Source organism: Bubalus bubalis, chromosome 20 (assembly GCF_019923935.1).
Source record: "Bubalus bubalis isolate 160015118507 breed Murrah chromosome 20, NDDB_SH_1, whole genome shotgun sequence".
In the NCBI taxonomy this organism is placed as follows: Eukaryota; Metazoa; Chordata; class Mammalia; order Artiodactyla; family Bovidae; genus Bubalus; species Bubalus bubalis.
The window spans coordinates 42,743,940-42,762,370 of record NC_059176.1 but is presented as its reverse complement, the minus strand read 5'-3'; the positions used below and the strand labels follow the sequence as shown (position 1 = coordinate 42,762,370).

General features: G+C 43.4%; 1 protein-coding gene across 1 annotated transcript in view; it reads right to left on the bottom strand.

Annotated features, from left to right (window-relative positions):
* Positions 1-8,287: 8,287 nt before the first annotated feature.
* TRPM1 (transient receptor potential cation channel subfamily M member 1) overlaps positions 8,288-18,431 on the bottom strand; it is a 76,111-nt gene continuing 65,967 nt past the window's right edge. The window contains exon 26 of the mRNA XM_045163764.1: positions 8,288-10,176. Coding sequence (XP_045019699.1) covers positions 8,919-10,176 — 1,258 coding nt within the window. The 3' untranslated portion in view covers positions 8,288-8,918. The remainder of the gene's footprint in view (positions 10,177-18,431) is intronic.

Sequence of the window (18,431 nt, the reverse complement as noted above, 5' to 3'; positions counted from 1 at the left end):
CCCGCCCGAGCGGGGAGGAGCCCGGGCCCATCCCCGGAAGGGGCCCGGCGCCGCGCCGCGCCCCGCCCCGCCCCGCGAGACGGCGCGCGCAGGGCCGGCGGCCGGCCGCTCCTGGTCTCTAGGCTGCGCGGGCGCCGGAACGCGAGGCTTGTGCCGAGCGCCGCTGCCCTGCCCTCAGCGAGTGCCCCGGGGGGGAGTGAGGCCCGGGAGCCATCTTGAGAGCGCGGCCCGGGCGGGGCTGGGGGCGCTCCTACGGCGGCCGGCAGGGTCCACGGAGGCCAGGGGGACGTACGGCGGCCGCCTGGGGTCACGGGGGCCACCCGCGGGGGTCACGGCGGCTCGCGGGGACGTACGGCGGCCGGCGTGTGTCACGGAGGCCATCCATGGGGGTCACGGGGACGTACGGAGGCCGGCGGGGGTCACGACAAGTCCCTGGACGCCGCTCGCTACTTCCCCAGCTCGCGCGATTGGTGTTTTCCGTAGTCAGGAGGATCCCAGAGCGGGGAAAGGGGACCCTGTAGCCCGAGATCGACCGGTCACGCCGTCTGCGGCCAGCCTGTGAGGATCGGGCACCGGGGAGGCGGCCCAGGGCAGCGGGCAGTGACCGGGATCAGACGGTCAGCGCGATGCCTGCAAGGTGCACAGTGGGGGAGATCATCTCCCATCACCCAGTGTGTCTGTCCGTGCAAGGAGCCATGAGCCTGAGGTGTCCTGCTGAATTGCGTGGGATGCTGAGGCTGTTGACAGAGGACGTTGCCAGGCAACCTGAACGCCTCCGTTTACTTTAACTTCTACCCTCTTTATCAAACTCCATATTAAGCAAGTTACCTTCCTTTCTTTTCTTGGCTATCCTCACGTGTAAAAATACCAGTGAGCAGATAAATGATCAAAAAGCCCAGCGAGAGGCAGACCTTAACTGTTTGGACCAAATAGGCTATGGACCCAATAACTGCAAAGAATCAGCTACCTTCAGCTTATGAAGCCCAGGGCATTTCTGAACTCCAGCATGTTTCCGAACTGGAGCCGCCTTGGGTGGAAGGTGACTGGTGATGTTACATTTTGGTAAATTATTAATTGAAACTAGGTTTTTCTTATAAATCCCTAATCTAGCATTTTATAATTAATGCCATAGGGAAGCTCCAATGAGGCCACCTGAGTCACAATCATTCTGACAAGTGTCCCTAATGGAAACACTAAAAAACTTAAGGGGCTTCCCTTGTGGCTCAAATGTCTGTATAGTAAAAGCTATGGTTTTTACGATAGTCATGTACTGGATGTGAGAGTTGGACCATAAAAAAGGCTGAGCGTGAAGAATTGATGCTTTCAAGTTTTGGTGCAGAAGACTCTTGAGAGTCACTTGAACAGCAAATCAGTCAATCCTAAAGGAAATCAACCCAGAATATTCACTGGAGGGACTGATGCTGAAGCTGAAGTTCTAATACTTTGGCTCCCTCATGGGAAAGGACAACTTATTGGAAAAGACCCTGATGCTGGAAAAGATTGAGGGCAAGAGGAGAAGGTGGTGACAGGATGTGATGGTTGGATGGCATCACCAACTTCATGGACATTAGTTTGAGCAAACTCAGGGAGATAATGCAGAACAGGGAAGTCTGGTATGGCAAAGAGTTGGGCACGACTTAGCAACTGAACAACAACCTGGTGGGTCAGTAGTAAAGAATCCATCTGTGATGCAGGAAATGTGGGTTCAATCCCTGGGTCGGGACGATCCCCTGGAGAAGAAAGTGCTACCTACTCTGATATTCTTACCTGGGAAATCCCATGGAGAGAGGAGCCTGATGGGGCACAGTCCATGGAGTCGAAAGGAACTGGACAGACTTATCAACTAAACAACAAAATTTAAATAAGACTTCAAAATTTACCTTTTAAAAAAAAAAATTTATCTTGGATCCAGAACCCCAGTGATCTTTCTGGTTAAGTTGTTTGAGTGACATACGATTCCATTTTGCTTGGGTACTACAACTGTACTTTAAAATATCAAGTCCATTGAATTATAGGTATTAAAGATACTGTTGTACACATATATTTAACACCTTTTTATGAGTTATCTGTGATTCATCTGCATTAAATAGATTAAAAAAAATAAGAAAAAAGAGATCATATTTGCGGTTCCCAGAGGCAGGAGGTGGGAGAGAGGAACTGGAGAGAGTTGGTTAAAAGCTGCAAACTTCCAGTTATAAGAAAAGTAAGTACTAGGGAAATAATATAATACTGCTGTATGTTATTGGAGAAGGCAATGGCACCCCACTCCAGTACTCTTGCCTGGAAAATCCCATGGACGGAGGAGCCTGGTAGGCTACAGTCCATGGGGTTGCTAAGAGTCGGACACCACCGAGCAACTTCACTTTCACTTTTCACTTTCATGCATTGGAGAAGGAAATGGCAACCCACTCCAGTGTTCTTGCCTGGAGAATCCCAGGGACGGGGGAGCCTGGTAGGCTACCATCTATGGGGTCACACAGAGTCGGACACGACTGAAGTGACTTAGCATAGTGTAGCGTATGTTATATGGGAAAGTTAAGGGAGTAAATCCTAAGAGTTCTCGTCACAAGGGGAAAAAATGTTTTTTTCTCTCTCTTTACTGTATTCATATAAGATGATGAATGCCAATTAAATTCACTGCAGTAATCATTCTACAATATATGCGAGTCAAATCATTAGACTGTACACCTTAAACTTGTGCAGTGATATATGTCAATTATACTTTAATAAAACTGGACAAAATGGATTGTTTTCCCATACACGCTCTGCAAGGAATGTATGGATCTTTCTTTATGCTGAAATGGCTTACTGTGACTTGGGCCTTGCCATACAAGTTTTAGGATCTACAACTCTATTAAGTGACCATACAATTAAAAAACTGAAAAACTGATTTCCAGATTTGTCTTGACCTACCCTAAATGTTAGGACCTTTTCAGATATCTAATTGTGTTAGTGTGTTTGGGTTGCCCTAAGAAAACATCACAGACTAGGCGGCTTAAACAGCAGTTTATTTCTCACAGTTCTGGAGGCTGGGAAGCCCAAGATCAAGTAGGAAAGATGGAATTCTGGTGAGAGCACTCTGGGCTTGCAGACAATGAAGAGAGCTGAGTGGTGGGAGGTGGGTGGTGGGTGGGTGCAGGGTGTCAGAACTCACTCTGGTGCCTCTTCTTTATTCGAGTTAATTTTTATTGGGGGGGGTATAGTTGCTTTACAGTGTGTTAGTTTCTGCTGCACATGAATCAAATCAGCCATATGTTTACATATATCCCCTCCCTGTTGAGGTGGGCCTCCCTCCCACCTTCCCCCTCCTACCCACTAAGTCATCACAGAGCGCTGAGTTGAGCTCCCTGTGCTACACACCAGCTTCCCACTAGCTATCTGTTTTACACGTTGTAGTATATATGTGTCAGTGCTACCCTCCCAATGCAGCCCACCCCTCCATTGTGTCCACATGTCCATTTTCTATGTCTGCGTCTCTATTCCTGCCCTGCAATGGGTTCATCTGTACCTTCTTTCTCGATTCCACATATATGCATTAATATACAATGTTTGTTTTTCTGACTTACTTCACTCTATAACAGACCCTAAGTCCATCCACATCTGCAAATGACCTAATTTTGTTCCTGGTGCCTCATCTTATAGGGGCATTCATTAATCCTGTTGGATTAGGATCCCAGCCTTTATGAACTCATTTAACATTAATTACCTCACAAAGAGGTGTCTCCTACCTCCAAATACACTCATTGAATTTCAGCTTTAGTGTCTGAATTTTGGGAGAATCAGTGCAATTCCAAGCACTAGTCTTGGTCTCCTTGATAACTCTGTACCTTGGAAATAGCTGCTTATCTCCTTCTTTGTCTCTAATGTCACTCTTTTGTCCTCCTGTTTTTCTGACTCTGTTTCTTGTATTGGTTCTTCTATTGTGCAGGATAGGAGGATAGAGGGCAGGAAAAGAGGGTGACAGTGGATGAGAGGGTTGGATGGCATCATTGACTCAATGGACTTGAATTTGAGCAAATTCCAGAAGATAGTGAAAGACAGAGAAGCCTGGCATGCTGCAGTCTATGGGGTTGCAAAGAGTTGAATATGACTGAGTGACTGAACAGAAATGGTGGGGGATAGTGGTATTCCCTACAGACCATTTCCTTTTCCCTGTGAAGAAGGGAAGAAAAAAGCACTTAACACTTTTTGAATACCTATTATGTACTAGGTAATTTATATATTCATTCAGTCAGTTACCAAATTTGTATTGATTGCTACATGTGTATGCGCTTTACTCACTCAGTCATGTCTGACTCTTTTTGACCCCATGGATTGTAGCCCGCCAGACTTCTCTGTCTGTGGGATTTCCCAGGCAAGTGGGGTGCCACTCCCTTCTCCAGGGGATCTTCCCGACCGAGGGATCAAACCTGGGTCTCCTGCATTGGCTGGCAGATTCTCTACCATCTGAGCTACCAAGGAAGCCCTATTGATTGCTAACTCTGTGTTAAAAACTACTTGGGTCACTAAGAAGACAGTTTCTACTTTCCTGGCACTTTCATTACAGGTGAAAAGATACACAAAATTAATGTATAACAAGTGCCATGAATTGAAAAATATGGGAAGAGGATGAGGGCTTTTTTTTCAATGGGAGATGGAGTGTGATCAGGGAAGGCTTTCTGATCAGATGACATTTGAGCAGACAGAAACTGCAGGGAGTGAAGGAGCAAGCCAAGTGGAAATCAGGAGGAAGAGGAGAGAGTCATGCAAATGCCCAGGGTTGAGATCCTGCCTGGTGTGTTCAGAGCAGCCTAATCCAGTGGGAGAAGAGGTCAGAGAAAATCAACGAGCCAGATCACAAGGGTTCTGAAAGTTTAGGTGCTTTTGTGATGCTTCGAGTTGAGAATGACTTGATCTAACATTTTAAAATAATCATACACACACACACACACCCTACTGTAGAGGTACATAATGGTAGAAGCTGTGAGACTGAATAGAACAGGACCCTACATTGCTTCTCCACCACCTCCCATGCCCTAAACCTGCCTCTTGCCTGTAGAAAAACTTGAGTCAAAGAATATATTTAATCAGAGAAGTGAGAAAATTCAGAAGCAAAGGAAAACAGTCAAACAGGACAAAATAATAACAGTTTAGTCATTAAGCTCAGTCAAAGACCTTTAGTTCCTCAGGGGCTATAGGTAATACTCTGAGCCATATCCTGTGAACTGTCTTCAGTTAGTCAGTCACTTCAGTCACTTAGTCGTGTCCGACTCTTTGTGACCCCATGGACTGCAGCACGCCAGGCTTCCCTGTCCATCACTAACTCCTGGAGCTTGCTCAAATGCATGAACTGTCTTATAGGTACTGAAACCCCCACCAGGCGGAAGAGGTTAACTATCAATACATGACAACCAGACTGTGTTGATGACCTAAGCTGCCACAATTCTGAGAACTGGGAACAAACCAACTCCAGGACTGAAGATTAATTGTACTCAAAATGATCAAGATGACACTGGTCAGACCACTGATGACCAATTTCAAGATGACTGTCAGAGCTGCCTGTGCTGTTTCTGCATGAAGCCCCCTCCTTCTGCCTAGAAAAGCCCTTGCCTACTGATTGTCAGTGGTGGGAGTCAGCCATTGAACAGGAGTCTCCTCTCCCCCTGACCCCCTGCAATGTTGCCAGCTTCTGAAATAAAGCAAACTTCCCACCACCCTTGCCCCTTTACTGACTTTAGAGCAGCCAGCAGCCAGACCCCACTTTCAGTAACAATGCTAGTTGGGGACTGTTAGAAGAGTCCAGATAACAGAAAGTGATAGTGGAAGCAGTCAGGGAGAGGTAGTGTATAGTGGTTATGTACAAGGAAATGGCAACACACCCTAGTATTCTTGCCTGGGAAATCCCATGGGCAGAGGAGCCTGGTGGGCTATAGTCCATGGGGTCGCAAAGAGTCGGAACACAACTGAGCAACTAAACAACAACGTCTACAAAACTATGCCATTACCTGAGTATATGGCCCTTGAAGATAACTATTAAGTCATTTAAAACATCTTTTTCCTGAGGGGGAATTCTGGGAAGATGACAACAGCAGCATAATTTTTCAGTTTCCCCAGGAAAACAGACAAAGGAACTATAAAGCAAAACCGAAGCCCCATGGACAACATTCACCACAAATCTAAGTGAACTGGTTTCCCCAAGATTTCCAAAATATAGGTAAGTAGGATTAAACCACAGCACTTAGAAGATTTTTGTAATATCAGCAAAGGGAATCAATGAGGCATCTGGAGAATTCCCAAATAGCCAGAAGGTATTTACTGGCCTGGCCAGTCAAGTGGAGAAGAGCAAGTGAAGTAGAGAATGGTGTTTGGGAGTGCAGGGGCTCCTGGTGGTCTGAGGGGTAGAACTTTTGAAACTGCTAGAGGAACTCTTGAAACTGACTTACCTGGGCTTCATTAAAGAAAGGGAGCCACAGCAAGGACAGACTGCTGGGCATGGAAACAAAACGAGCCAAGTCAAGACAAAGGAAAGGGAAGGTCCAAATAAAGATGGAGGACCAGGAATCTCTGAAAATAAACTGACTTTACAATTTTTCTGTTGTTTGCAGGGCATGTGGGAATCTTAGTTCCCTGACCAAGGACTGAACCTGTGCCCTGTGCGGTGGAAGCATGGACTCTTAACCACTGGCCCACGAGGGAAGTCCCCTGGTTTTTACAAAATTTTAATGCCAGACTGTAAAAATAAAGAAGGTTCTCTTGTGAAGTTAGAAAAGCTATCCTGACAACTGCCGTCTTCAAAAAGTTTGAGAAAACCTATTTCACATAACAATAATCAAGGGAAAGCATGGAAGTCAAATCCCATAGACAAGTATTGTAATAAAAAAGATGATCAGAATAGCATTCCTACCGACAGTAAAAGCACACCAGGAAGACACACCCTCCATACAGATCAAAAACAACACCCAGCATTTCATGGAGCTAAAAGACACAAAGAAGATCATAGGAAACATGAATAAATTAGGTAAACCAGAATTAGAAATATTGCTTCCCAGGTGGCTCAGATGGTAAAGAACCCATGTAATGTGGGAGACCTGGGTTCAATCCCTGGGTCAGGAAGATCCCTAGAGAAGGGAATAGCTACCCATTCCAGTATGTCAACAGGAGACTCAGTGAGACTCCTGGGGATAGATTCAGGGCCCTCACCTGAGGCAAGGTAGGAGGGACCAAGAAAGGGAGGCTGTGTAATGAGTGGACAGGTGGAGAATTCTGAGAAGCTTTGCCTTCTTCAAACCTGTTCTCTAGTGCTGTCAGAGGTTCTCCAGCTTATTCTGAGAAATACTTTTTTTTAGGGTGTGGCAAAGGGCTTAAGAATTGATGCTTTTGAACTATGGTGTTGGAGAAGATTCTTGAGAGTCCCTTGGACTGTAAGGAAATCCAACCAATCCATACTAAAGGAAATCAGTCCTGAATATTCATTTGAAGGACCGATGCTGAAGCTGAAACTCCGACACTGGAGACTGAACTGAACTGAACTGAAAGGGCTGAAAGTTTTCTGGGCATCCAAAGCAAAGAATTAGGAATGAGGCCAAATAAGATGGGTTTATCCTTGGGTCAAATAACACAGGGAGCAGGATTGATTGAACAGTCTCAATGTAGCAATAGATAAGCAGTTTTATTTATTAAATAAATGTTATAATTTATTAAATAAACGTTATCATTTATTAAATGTCCAAGTCCCATCATCCATGCAATGGTGTAGCAGTGCTTTCTGGTAAATCCAGCCCAGTTCAGGGATTCTGATCTGCACATGAACCTCTTTAGCCTCCAGAGTCTCTCTGATCAGTATCTTTGGCACAACGGCACTGTGTCTCTCTCTCTACCTCTCTCCCCAACTCTTTGCCACTTTATGGCAATGTTATGTCTGAAATTCCAAATTGAGCCTCACCTTTTGTTTTTAGCTGTGAGTCATCTTTGACACTCTTGAGAACTCCCACCTCGAACATGGATCCTTTAGATTTTAGCCACAGCTTTACACAGACCATTGCAATAGACAGAAGTACAATTAATTTGTATTTGGCATCTAGGACTATATGACAACAAGAAGATTCATATGGGACACAATTTTTACACATTAACAAAACTATTGGTCACCTTACCCTATTACAGTGTGACCTCTGATATAATCGTGGACTTTTTTTCTTATTGTGTAATTTTAAAACATGAAAACATAAAAAAAAAAAACCCATAAAGTAGATATGATACTTAAGTCCCCTTTCCAGTCCTCCCTTCTTGCACCTCTTAGTTTGTTTTCTCTTCCACCCCTCCTTTTCTCATGTTTGCTTTTTCTTTAATTTCCCTTTCTCACATAGCTGCTTACTCCCTTAAATAAACTATTGGTGACACCCAAAAGCATGTCTTTGGCTGTTTTTGGTTGCCCTCAGAAACAGAGATTGTTGTAATTGTTGTTTAGACGCTATGTCATGTCGGACTCTTGTGATCCCTGAGGACTGCAGCCCCCAGGCTCCTCTGTCCATGGGATTTCCCAGGCAGAAATACAGGAGTGGGTTGTCATTTCCTTCTCCAGGGGATCTTCCCGGCCCATGGATTGAACCTGGGTCTCCTTCAGCGGCAGGTGCATTCTTTACCTCTGAGCCACCTGGGAAGCCCCAAAGAGATCATAGGCTCTTGCCTATTGATTAAGCAATTGGAGTCTTTACTTTTCTTGACCCTACTCCAACTAAAAAAAGAACTAAGTTTACTAACATATGCTACCAAACTATTACTTAAAGTTTAGTGCCTTTACATTTTAAATTAATCAAAATATAAATTAACTAATGGTCAAAGATCTCTAATGAAAATGTTTTCAGAAACTGATGATGTTTAGATGACCAAGATGGAACTCATCTGTGGTTCTGATGTAAAAACCAAAGAAACAAAACACATTAGCACTCTGTTTCTGAGGAAGTCTTCTCTTGCTGAACCTTGGGGTCTTCCATTGTAATTCCGGACACAACTACTAAGTTACTTACACTGCTGGCATGTCCAGGTCTGTGTAAGTTGCCCTGGAGGGCTTTCACACTCCTAGGACGGCCATGTAAACTTTTTGACCTTGAACATGGGAATCCCAAAGTTTGGTGTGTTTTCACAGACAGTAAGTTTTCCTTGTCAGTTCTGTCAGTAACAGACAAGCAAGAGATCTGAGGGGCTGTTTTAAAAACACAGTTTTCGTCTTCCTTGTCTGTGAAATGTCCACAATGCTCAGCCTGCAGTGCAGCTTCGGACGCAAAGGAAGGTATTTCCGTGCTCCGAGATCGCATAATCTTTTGAACTTCATACTTCCATTCCGTGGTCCACTGCTGAACTGTCGAGGGGCATGTTGGGTCCCCGGCTGCACCCCAGTTGTTAGCCCCACCAACCACCTTTCTTCCCCGGGAATACACAAAGCTTCTGGACTTTAGAGTTTTACAAGCGCTGAACGTCTCATCAGGGTAACGGCAGCTTGTCTTTGTTTCTTCCAGGGGATAAGAAATGGTGCTTTCTACCTTTGTGGTTTCCACTGTCAGCTGAGTGCTTTTTTGAAAATCTGACTTGTTTTCTGAATGTATAGCATCTGTTTGACTTAAACTTGGGGAAGTCATTTCTTCTTTTTTAGGGACTACCTGCCTTTCATCATTTTCAGCTGAAATCCCAGTATCTGGACCTGACTTCGGTTCCGAGCTGCTCTTGCAGTTGTCGGAGACAAGCTGACCTCCATCTGGGGATGCTGGCGTGCCAGTACTGGGTGGCAGGCGAAGGCTGCCCTGGCGCTCTGGGGCCAGGTACGTCCTTTGGTCCTTCTCTTCCTTCCCACGGAAGGAACCGGCTTTTTTCCTGGACGCTGCCCCCGGCGGCATGCAGAAGGAAGTATCCTCATACAACAGCTCGTCCCCGTTAAAATGGTACCTGTACAGGCTGTAGCCATCGGCGCTGCTGATGCTGCTCCGCCTGAGAAGGAACGTGGCATCACATTCCGAGGAGGCCCGGGACCGCGTCTGTATCAGGTCAGACTTGTCGATTCCCGCCAGGTTTTCCAGCGCATTCACCATTCTGTTAGATAGTTCTTCCAGTTGGGAGAGGCGAAGGTCCACAGTCTGTAGGGAAGTTTTCATAAAGTTTTCTCTTTCGTTGATTTCCTCCAACCTCATTGACATGTTTTCAACTCTAGTGAATACAAAGGGACAGGTGTATTACACCGAGATGAACTAAAGATTAAAACCAAAAATTAACGTTATTGTTGTTGTATGATTTTTTCAGGCTTTGGGGAATCATGGGACTCGGGCATATTTTTAAACATCACACACTCCTAATATAACCACTGAAAATTACCCTGAGGAACATCAGAAAACAACAGAAGTACAGTTAACACATAGGGTGCTCTTTACCCTTCATTACACCAAGTACCTTATATATGTATTAATACGTACTCACCAAAGTCCTACTCTAGGCTTGTTTAATCTCACAGCAGCCCTATGAGGCAGGCAGTCTTTTCAACACCCCCATTTTATTGATGGGGCTTCCCAGGCGGCTCAGTGGTAAAGAACCTGCCTGACAGCGTAGAAAGACACAGATTGGATCCTTGGGTTGGGAAGATTCCATGGAGAAGGAAATGGCAACCCACACTAGTATTCTTATCTGGGAAATCCCATGGACAGAGGAGTCTAGCAGCTGCAGTCCATTGGGTCACTGAAGTGTTAGTGACGGAAGAACAACAACATTTTACCCATGAGGAAATAGAGTCAAGGAGAGGGTAAGTAATCTGCCTAAGGATGCACAGCGGGCAAACACTGGGGCTCCAGCATGAGCTCCAGCTCTGCTGTCTAAGCTGGCACATCACACTGCCTCTGATGATAAAGGAAGACACTAGCACTTAGGTTTGTGAGATTTGAGTATAGCTGTCAGCAAGGAATGGTTACAATGACAAAATAAATACATTCAAATCCTTATTTGAAATTCAGGGGATTCAGAAAATACATTGTTAATAGTTAAGTTTAGGTTCATCACAAATTATTAGAGGAATGCAAATCAAAACTACAATGAGCTATCACACCAGACAGAATATCCCTCATCAAAAAGTATACAAATAACAAATGCTGTAGAAGGGTGTGGAGAAAAGGAAACTTCCTACACTGTCAATGGGAATGTAAGTTGGTGCAGCCACTATGAAAAAGAGTATGGAGGTTCCTTAAGAAACTAAAAATAGAGTTGCAATATAACCCAGCAATCCCACTCCTGGGCATATATCCAGAGAAAACCATAATTCGAAAATATACAGGAACTCCTGTGTTTATAACAGCACTAAAATAGCCAGGACATGAAAGCAACCTAAGTGTCCATCAACAGATGAATGGATAAAGAAGATGTGGTATGTATAGACAAATATTACTCAGCCATAAAAGAGAATGAAATAATGGCATTTGCAGCAACATGGATAGACTTAGAGAGTATCAGACTAAGTGAACTAAGTCATATGGAGAAAGACAAATACCAAATGATATCACTTATATGTGTAATCTAAAATATGACACAAATGAACCTATCTATGAAATGGAAACAGACTCATAGACTTAGCAGATCTTGTGGATGCCAAGGGGGAAAGAGAGTGGGAGGGAAGGTTTGGGAGTTTCTGATTAACAGATGCAAACTAGTATATGTAGAATGTATAATTAAGGTCCTACTGTATAGCACAGAGAATTATATTCAATATCCTGGGTAAGCCATAATGGAAAAGAATATGAAAAATAATATATATATGTATATAACTAAATCACTTTGAAGCAGAAATTAATACAATATTATAAATCAGTTATACTTCAATGAAATAATTTTTTAATGCAAAAATAATTAAGTTCAGATTATCAGATATTTTACTTCAGGGACAAGTAGTCATTTAGCTATCTGAGAAATACCAATGAACTTAAATTGTTAACTATATTTAATAATTGGTATTCCCTTATGGGATTGTAAGGAAGATCATGGCAGATTATAAATATCTGCTTTTGGATTTTCTTTTAATTCTTAGATGATCAGGCAATAGCCTGTGAAATCATAATGTTGCCTGAACTAAAACCTGCTAAGGTTCTACTTCTGTTGGCTGCATTGAACAGCTGTGTTCTGTTGTGTGGGAGGGTCCTTGGATTCTATTCTTAATTCTTTTCATGGGGAGAGGACTATTTTTATGCCCCTTAGGAAACCACATCGTTTGAGCAGGAAGGATCTGGCTTCCTGGAAGTTTGCCACCAGGAGGACCAATTTCACCAAATTCACCATGTATGAGGAGATGTGACTTCCTCCTTTAGAAGCTTCCCTACGGGGATTAACATACACACACCAGTGTATATGAAATAGATGATCAAGATAGACCTACTGTGTAACACCAGGAACTCCTCAATATTTTGTAATAATCTCTATAGGAAAAGAATCTGAATATATATATATACATATATATATATATATGTATATATATATATATATAAACTGAATCGTTTTGCTGTACACTTGAAACTAACACAACATTGTGAATCAACTATGGTTCAATAAATAAATAAATCAACAAATAAATATTAAAAAAAAAAAAAAAACAAGCTTCCCTACCATTGGGCTTCCGTGGTGACTCAGTGGTAAAGAACCCACCTGCCAAGCAGGAGATGTGGGTTCCATCCCTGGGTCAGAAAGATCCCCTAGAGAAGAAAATGGCTACTCACTTCAGTATTCTTGCCTGGGAAATCCCATGGACAGAGGAGCCTGGTGGGCTACAATCCATGAGGTGGCAAAGAGTTGGACACAACTTAGTGACTAAACAACTACAACAACCATAGGGAACCTAACTACAGTTTCTAAGGGTTCTCTCTCCTCCTGCATTTCAGGGACCAACAAGAACTTTTCACTCCTAATTTTCCATGACTTCAAGTCCAACTTAATTGTCTCTGTTAAATGTCATGTCTTCTCACGCCCTTCAAATCCATTGCCACGAGGATTCATTCTTTTTGTGTTAGAAACCACATTGCTTCTGGAACAGACTTGAGATCCTTGAACAAACACAGAGTTTTGAGATAAAGCAGCTGTGCAAACTTTTAAAAGTAAATAAGCCGGTAAAATACAGATAAGTATCTTCTCAAATCTTCTCTAATTCTCTGCCTGACTTATCCCTTGTGTGACCTAATCCAGAAGACAGCATCATCAGCCACTCAGAAAAAGGAGACCTCAGACTCATCTGATTCTGTCACCCTGACATCTCCCTAACCGTCCCTCCTCCCCTGTAATGAATAGATAACCCCGCTGTGTGTAGGACGCCTCTTTAGGTGTCTCAGAAATGCCCCATCCCTACTGTAGCCACTCCCTTAACTGAAGCTGTGGAGGAAACAAAGCTTCAAGATGTGGTTTAAGTTAAGAATATTATTTCAAAATAGATAACTGTCAAGAACCTACTGTACAGCTCAGGGCACTCTACTCAGGCTCTGCAGTGACCTAAATGGGAAGGAAATCCAGAAAAGAGGTGATATGTGTATGCATATAGCTGATGCACTTTTCTGTACAGCAGAAATTAATGCAACGTTGTATATCAACTATACTCCAATAAAAAAGTAACTAAATAGAATGTTATTTCAAGCTTATTTTTAAATAGCTACAGTATGGAGATGGCACATTTTATGCCAAATCAAGGGAAGTTGTATTGAGTTTTTAGAGCATGTGTGAAAGAAGGAAGAAAGAACCAGGTGACATTCACTTCTCTCTGAAATGATTTAACAGAAAGGACACTTGGAAAACTATTTCCCCTTCCAGCCTTGACTTGTAACTTTTGTAACATGATGACTTAAGTGTGTTTCACAAATCTTGACATCCATATATGGAAATCAAGGGAGGGGTTTCCATTTCAGGAGGGGAAAGAGAAGGGATGGAGGAAATCATTGGGAAAGGGTCCCATCTCTACACACTGAATGGCAGGAAAGCATATAAGAGAAATCCATCATTTATAACAGAACTCACAGTGAGATACGGACTTTCCTGACTTTTGACATCTTAATTCTGTTTTCTTTTCAGCACAGAACAAAAACTGTTCTAGGTCCATGGCCTACCCATGAAATAAAGTCGATTTCCTCTTGAAGACATATTTCCAATAATGTCGTATTTCTAAGGTCATGTTTTCTGTTTAAAGCTATCATACAGTTAGTTGACTACTTTTTCTTTTGGTGTACGGTTCTTTTTTTTTAATGTTTATTTATTTATTTGGCTGCACCAGGTCTTGTTTGTGGCATGCGAGATCCCTGCACCCCCTGCATTAGAATTGCAGTTTCTTAACCACTGGACTACCAGGGAAGTTGCTGACCCATTTTTCATTGGATCATTTCCCCCTTATTATTGAGTTTTGAGAGTTCTTTAGATATCCTGTACACTAGCCCTACAGCAGATACGTGATTTGCATGTGTTTCCTCCCAGTCTGTGCCTCGTTTTTCATTGTCATAGCAGTGTCTTTTGTAGAGCAAAAGTTTTTTCTTTTGATGAAATCCAGTCTATCACTTTTTCTTTTCTTTTATAGATGCTTTCTGTGAGTTGTACTTTCAGTTTCAGTTTAGTTTGAAAAACTTTCAGTGAAAGGATTCCCTGAACTCTAGGTGCTGAACAGGTATAGAATGACATGACCATATGGGTAGAGGTGGTTCAGTTCAGTTCAGTTCAGTTCAGTCGCTCAGTCGTGTCCAACTCTGCAACCCCATGAATCGCAGCACTTCAGGCCTCCCAATCCATCACCAACTCCCGGAGTCTACCCAGACCCATGTCCATCGAGTTGGTGATGCCATCCAGCCATCTCATCCTCTGTCGTCCCCTTCTCCTCCTGCCCCCAATCCTTCCCAGCATTAGGGTCTTTTCCAATGAATCAGCTCTTCACATCAGGTGGCCAAAGTACTGGAGTTTCAGCTTCAACATCAGTCCTTCCAGTGAACACCCAGGACTGATCTCCTTTAGGATGGACTGGTTGGATCTCCTTGCAGTCTAAGGGACTCTCAAGAGTCTTCTCCAACACCACAGTTCAAAAGCATCAATTCTTCGGCACTCAGCTTTCTTCACCGTCCAACTCTCACATCCATACATGACTACTGGAAAAACCATAGCCTTGAGTAGACGGACCTTTCTTGGCAAAGTAATGTCTCTGCTTTTAAATATGCTGTCTAGGTTGGTCATAATGGTTACAGATCTTCAAAGATTTTTGTCCATATCTCAGTATATCTAATACCTAGAGGATTTAAATTTGAATCTTATACCACTAAACCTGAAAGTAGTTTAACCAAAATGCATTTTTGTTAAGGTTGAATTTGAATAATGTTTTCCATTCCATTCACATAATAAGCACAACAATCTATAAATCAGTGGAACTTTTGTAGTAACTTGGGCTTCCCAGGTGGCACTAGTGGTAAAGAATCCACCTGCCAATGCAAGAGACATAAAAGATGCAGGTTCAATCCCTGGGTCAAGATCCCCTGGAGAAGGAAACGGCGACCCATTCCAGTATTCATGCCTGGAGAATCCCATGGACAGAGGAGCCTGGAGGGCTACAGTCCATGGGGTTGAAAAGAGTCAGACTTGACTGAAACGACTTAGCATGCACCAACAGAATATATACCTAAGTAGGGCATAACTTTATTGACTTTCATAGACTCTTATCTATTAAATATAATGTCCAGGCTAGTGAGAAGCAGCTGTATAGCACAGGGAGTTCAGCCTGGTGCTCTGTGATAGCCTAGTGGGGTGGGATGGGAGGTGGGAGGGAGGCTCAAGAGAGAGGGGATATATGTTTACTTATAACTGATTCACTTTGCTCTACAGCAGAAACCAGCACAACATTGTAAAGCAATTATCCTCCAATTAAAAATAAAAATAAATAAACAAAAAAATATGAGGTCCAAATTCATGTTCTCATGGTAAGAGTCCCGTGTGTCTTTGCAAAGGACAGAACAAGACATTGGGAGCTCTGTAGTAAGCCAGTTATTAAAATTCATTTTCTGTACAGTCATTTTTTTATGTGAAACAATCACCCTTTACCTGCAAGGCATCTCACAAATTATATGGGAATGTTTCCTTAATGATAGAGTTAAAAGGTAACATAAAAATATAATGTTAGTGGAGCAACCAGGTCCGGTTCCTACTTGACAAGACCCATGTTTCAAGATTGCATGGTCATCTATGTTGAGTTCTAAGACTATTCCTACCCTGTCATTTCATTCCAGGTCTATAGATCATAGAGTTGTCTTATCCAGGCGAAATTCAGCTATTTTAATTCCCATCTGCTTCTTCGTATGGGGCTGCCTTTTAAGTTTAGTAATTGTAGGGAGAACACCCAGGGTGGCACCTGGTTGTGCTTACTTATGGAGTTTTTATATGTGAAAGACTAAACAAAGAACAATACTTGAGTCTTCAATCTTCTGTATTCATTCTTTTCAGTCAGCAAAAGACTTAGTCATCACTGAAGAATATTAAGTTCTCTGGGATTCTGCCTCCATGCCACATCATTTATACACAGCAACTTGGCCAGGCACACCTCAAACCTCCTTGGATTCTAGAATTCAGGTCATCTAAATCATTAACCTTTCCTGACTCTGTTCTCTGCTCTGGCCAGACTCTGGTCAGGCCCTCACTGAAGCTCTTTTTGATATCCTAGGTTGTCTCTCCCTTACTTCCAACATAGCAGTGACAGTCCCTAAGCCTTCATCCATCATGACCAGGACTCCAGGGCTGGGCAGGGATAAACAGGGCTGGAGGTGATGTAATATGTTTTGCTGCCATTTGTGAACCCTGACATCACCATGGTACCCGCACTGACTGGTTTGCAGCAGCCCAGGCCCCCATCGGCCTCCCTTTTGCTGTACCTCAAGCATCATTCACTTTCTGCATCCTTGCCATCAGGTTGAGAGGCATGGAGCCACACTGACTTGACACAATAAAGAGTCACAACTGGGTTGTCATTATTGCCACCAGGCAATCTCTTGGTTAATGGCATTCCTACCGTATTTTCCCTCAAGATGAACTCGGATCCTCCCTCTGGCTTCAAGTCTTTAATGTTGCTGGGTCATTCTTTCTCCCCATTCCTACTGCTGCTTCTTACATGTCTGAATTTTCCATTTGTATAAAACTCTTGGCCTCTCTCTAGCCTTTCATTTACTCTTGACAAAAACTGATTTTCTGGAGTGGGGACCAGGACATGAGTGTGCTTCTTTCTCTCTCTCTCTCTTTGGGAGCCCGCTGCCTGCAGGAGTGTGGGTTCTCATTTTGTCAGGGTCTTGGAGTAAGCTTAGCAGGGAAGAAGGCAGCGGGGGCTATGGGCTCCTGGAGCTTTCTGTGCCTGGGTGGGGACAGGACAGGTGTGTATTTGGCAAGACCTGATCCACATCCTCTAGCACAAAATGTATTACTAATAAAGTTGATGTTTTTAATCTCAGTCCAATGTCTGCAATGATCTCTGATTTGGCTTTCAAAGTCACATAAGGAGTGAGATTGTCATTTACCAGGCACATTGAAACTCCACCACTTCATCCCACCCCTCTTCTATCATCTAAGCATCCTTGACTCTTATGAATTTATAAGATAAAGACTTTCAGGTAAGCTCTTCCCCCACCTTCCCCACTCCTATGTGGACAGCATACTCTCCATCAGAGGAATCACCACCTCTTTTCTAAGACTGATCATTCTTTCAGGTCTTTTTGCAGTTACTGTCTTGTTTCTCTTTGTTATGTCTTTGTTAGAAGCATCTTTCTTACCAGCATCTTCTCTTCCTGGTACTTGGGAAGAGGATACCAAAAGATCAGTTGCTGATTTCCTATTAAGCCGACAGGAAACCCAAGACCTTCACAGAGATCCTCCCCCCACCCATTGCTCCCCAGTCCTTGTTAAGGGTGAAGGAAATCCACTTTCTCCTGGACCCCCTCCTCTTTCTGTCTCTGGCATCTACCTGTGATTCAGCCAAGAAAGTGTCAACAAAGGGAAGTGGAGGGGCAGGAATGTGCTCCCGTCACCCTGAGAACACAGCCAAGGGAAATGGAAAGCATTGTGTTTTTACTATCTCCCCACCCCCTGCCACCAGCCCCAGCACAGTTTCATTCCTCTTACGTGTGCGAGGAGCCCCAAGAGGAAAATGCAATTTGGCAGCAACCTGATAATCACATTCCTGGAGCCTTGATCCAAGAATGGTAAAAATCCAAACAATGCTGGGAAAGGGAGAGGGGGCCAGGCAGGGTGAAAGAGCACTGTTTCCATGGTAAATCACTGCCTGTGATTACAGTCAAGTTAACATATAACTAAAACGTGGAGATTAGGTTATAAGATGAGGCACCTTATCCTTCTCATACAGAAACCATTTTTTATAATCTTGAAAGGTTAGTAATTACTAGTAAAACAGCAAAGAAGTGTCTCAAAGTTTTATTGAAAAG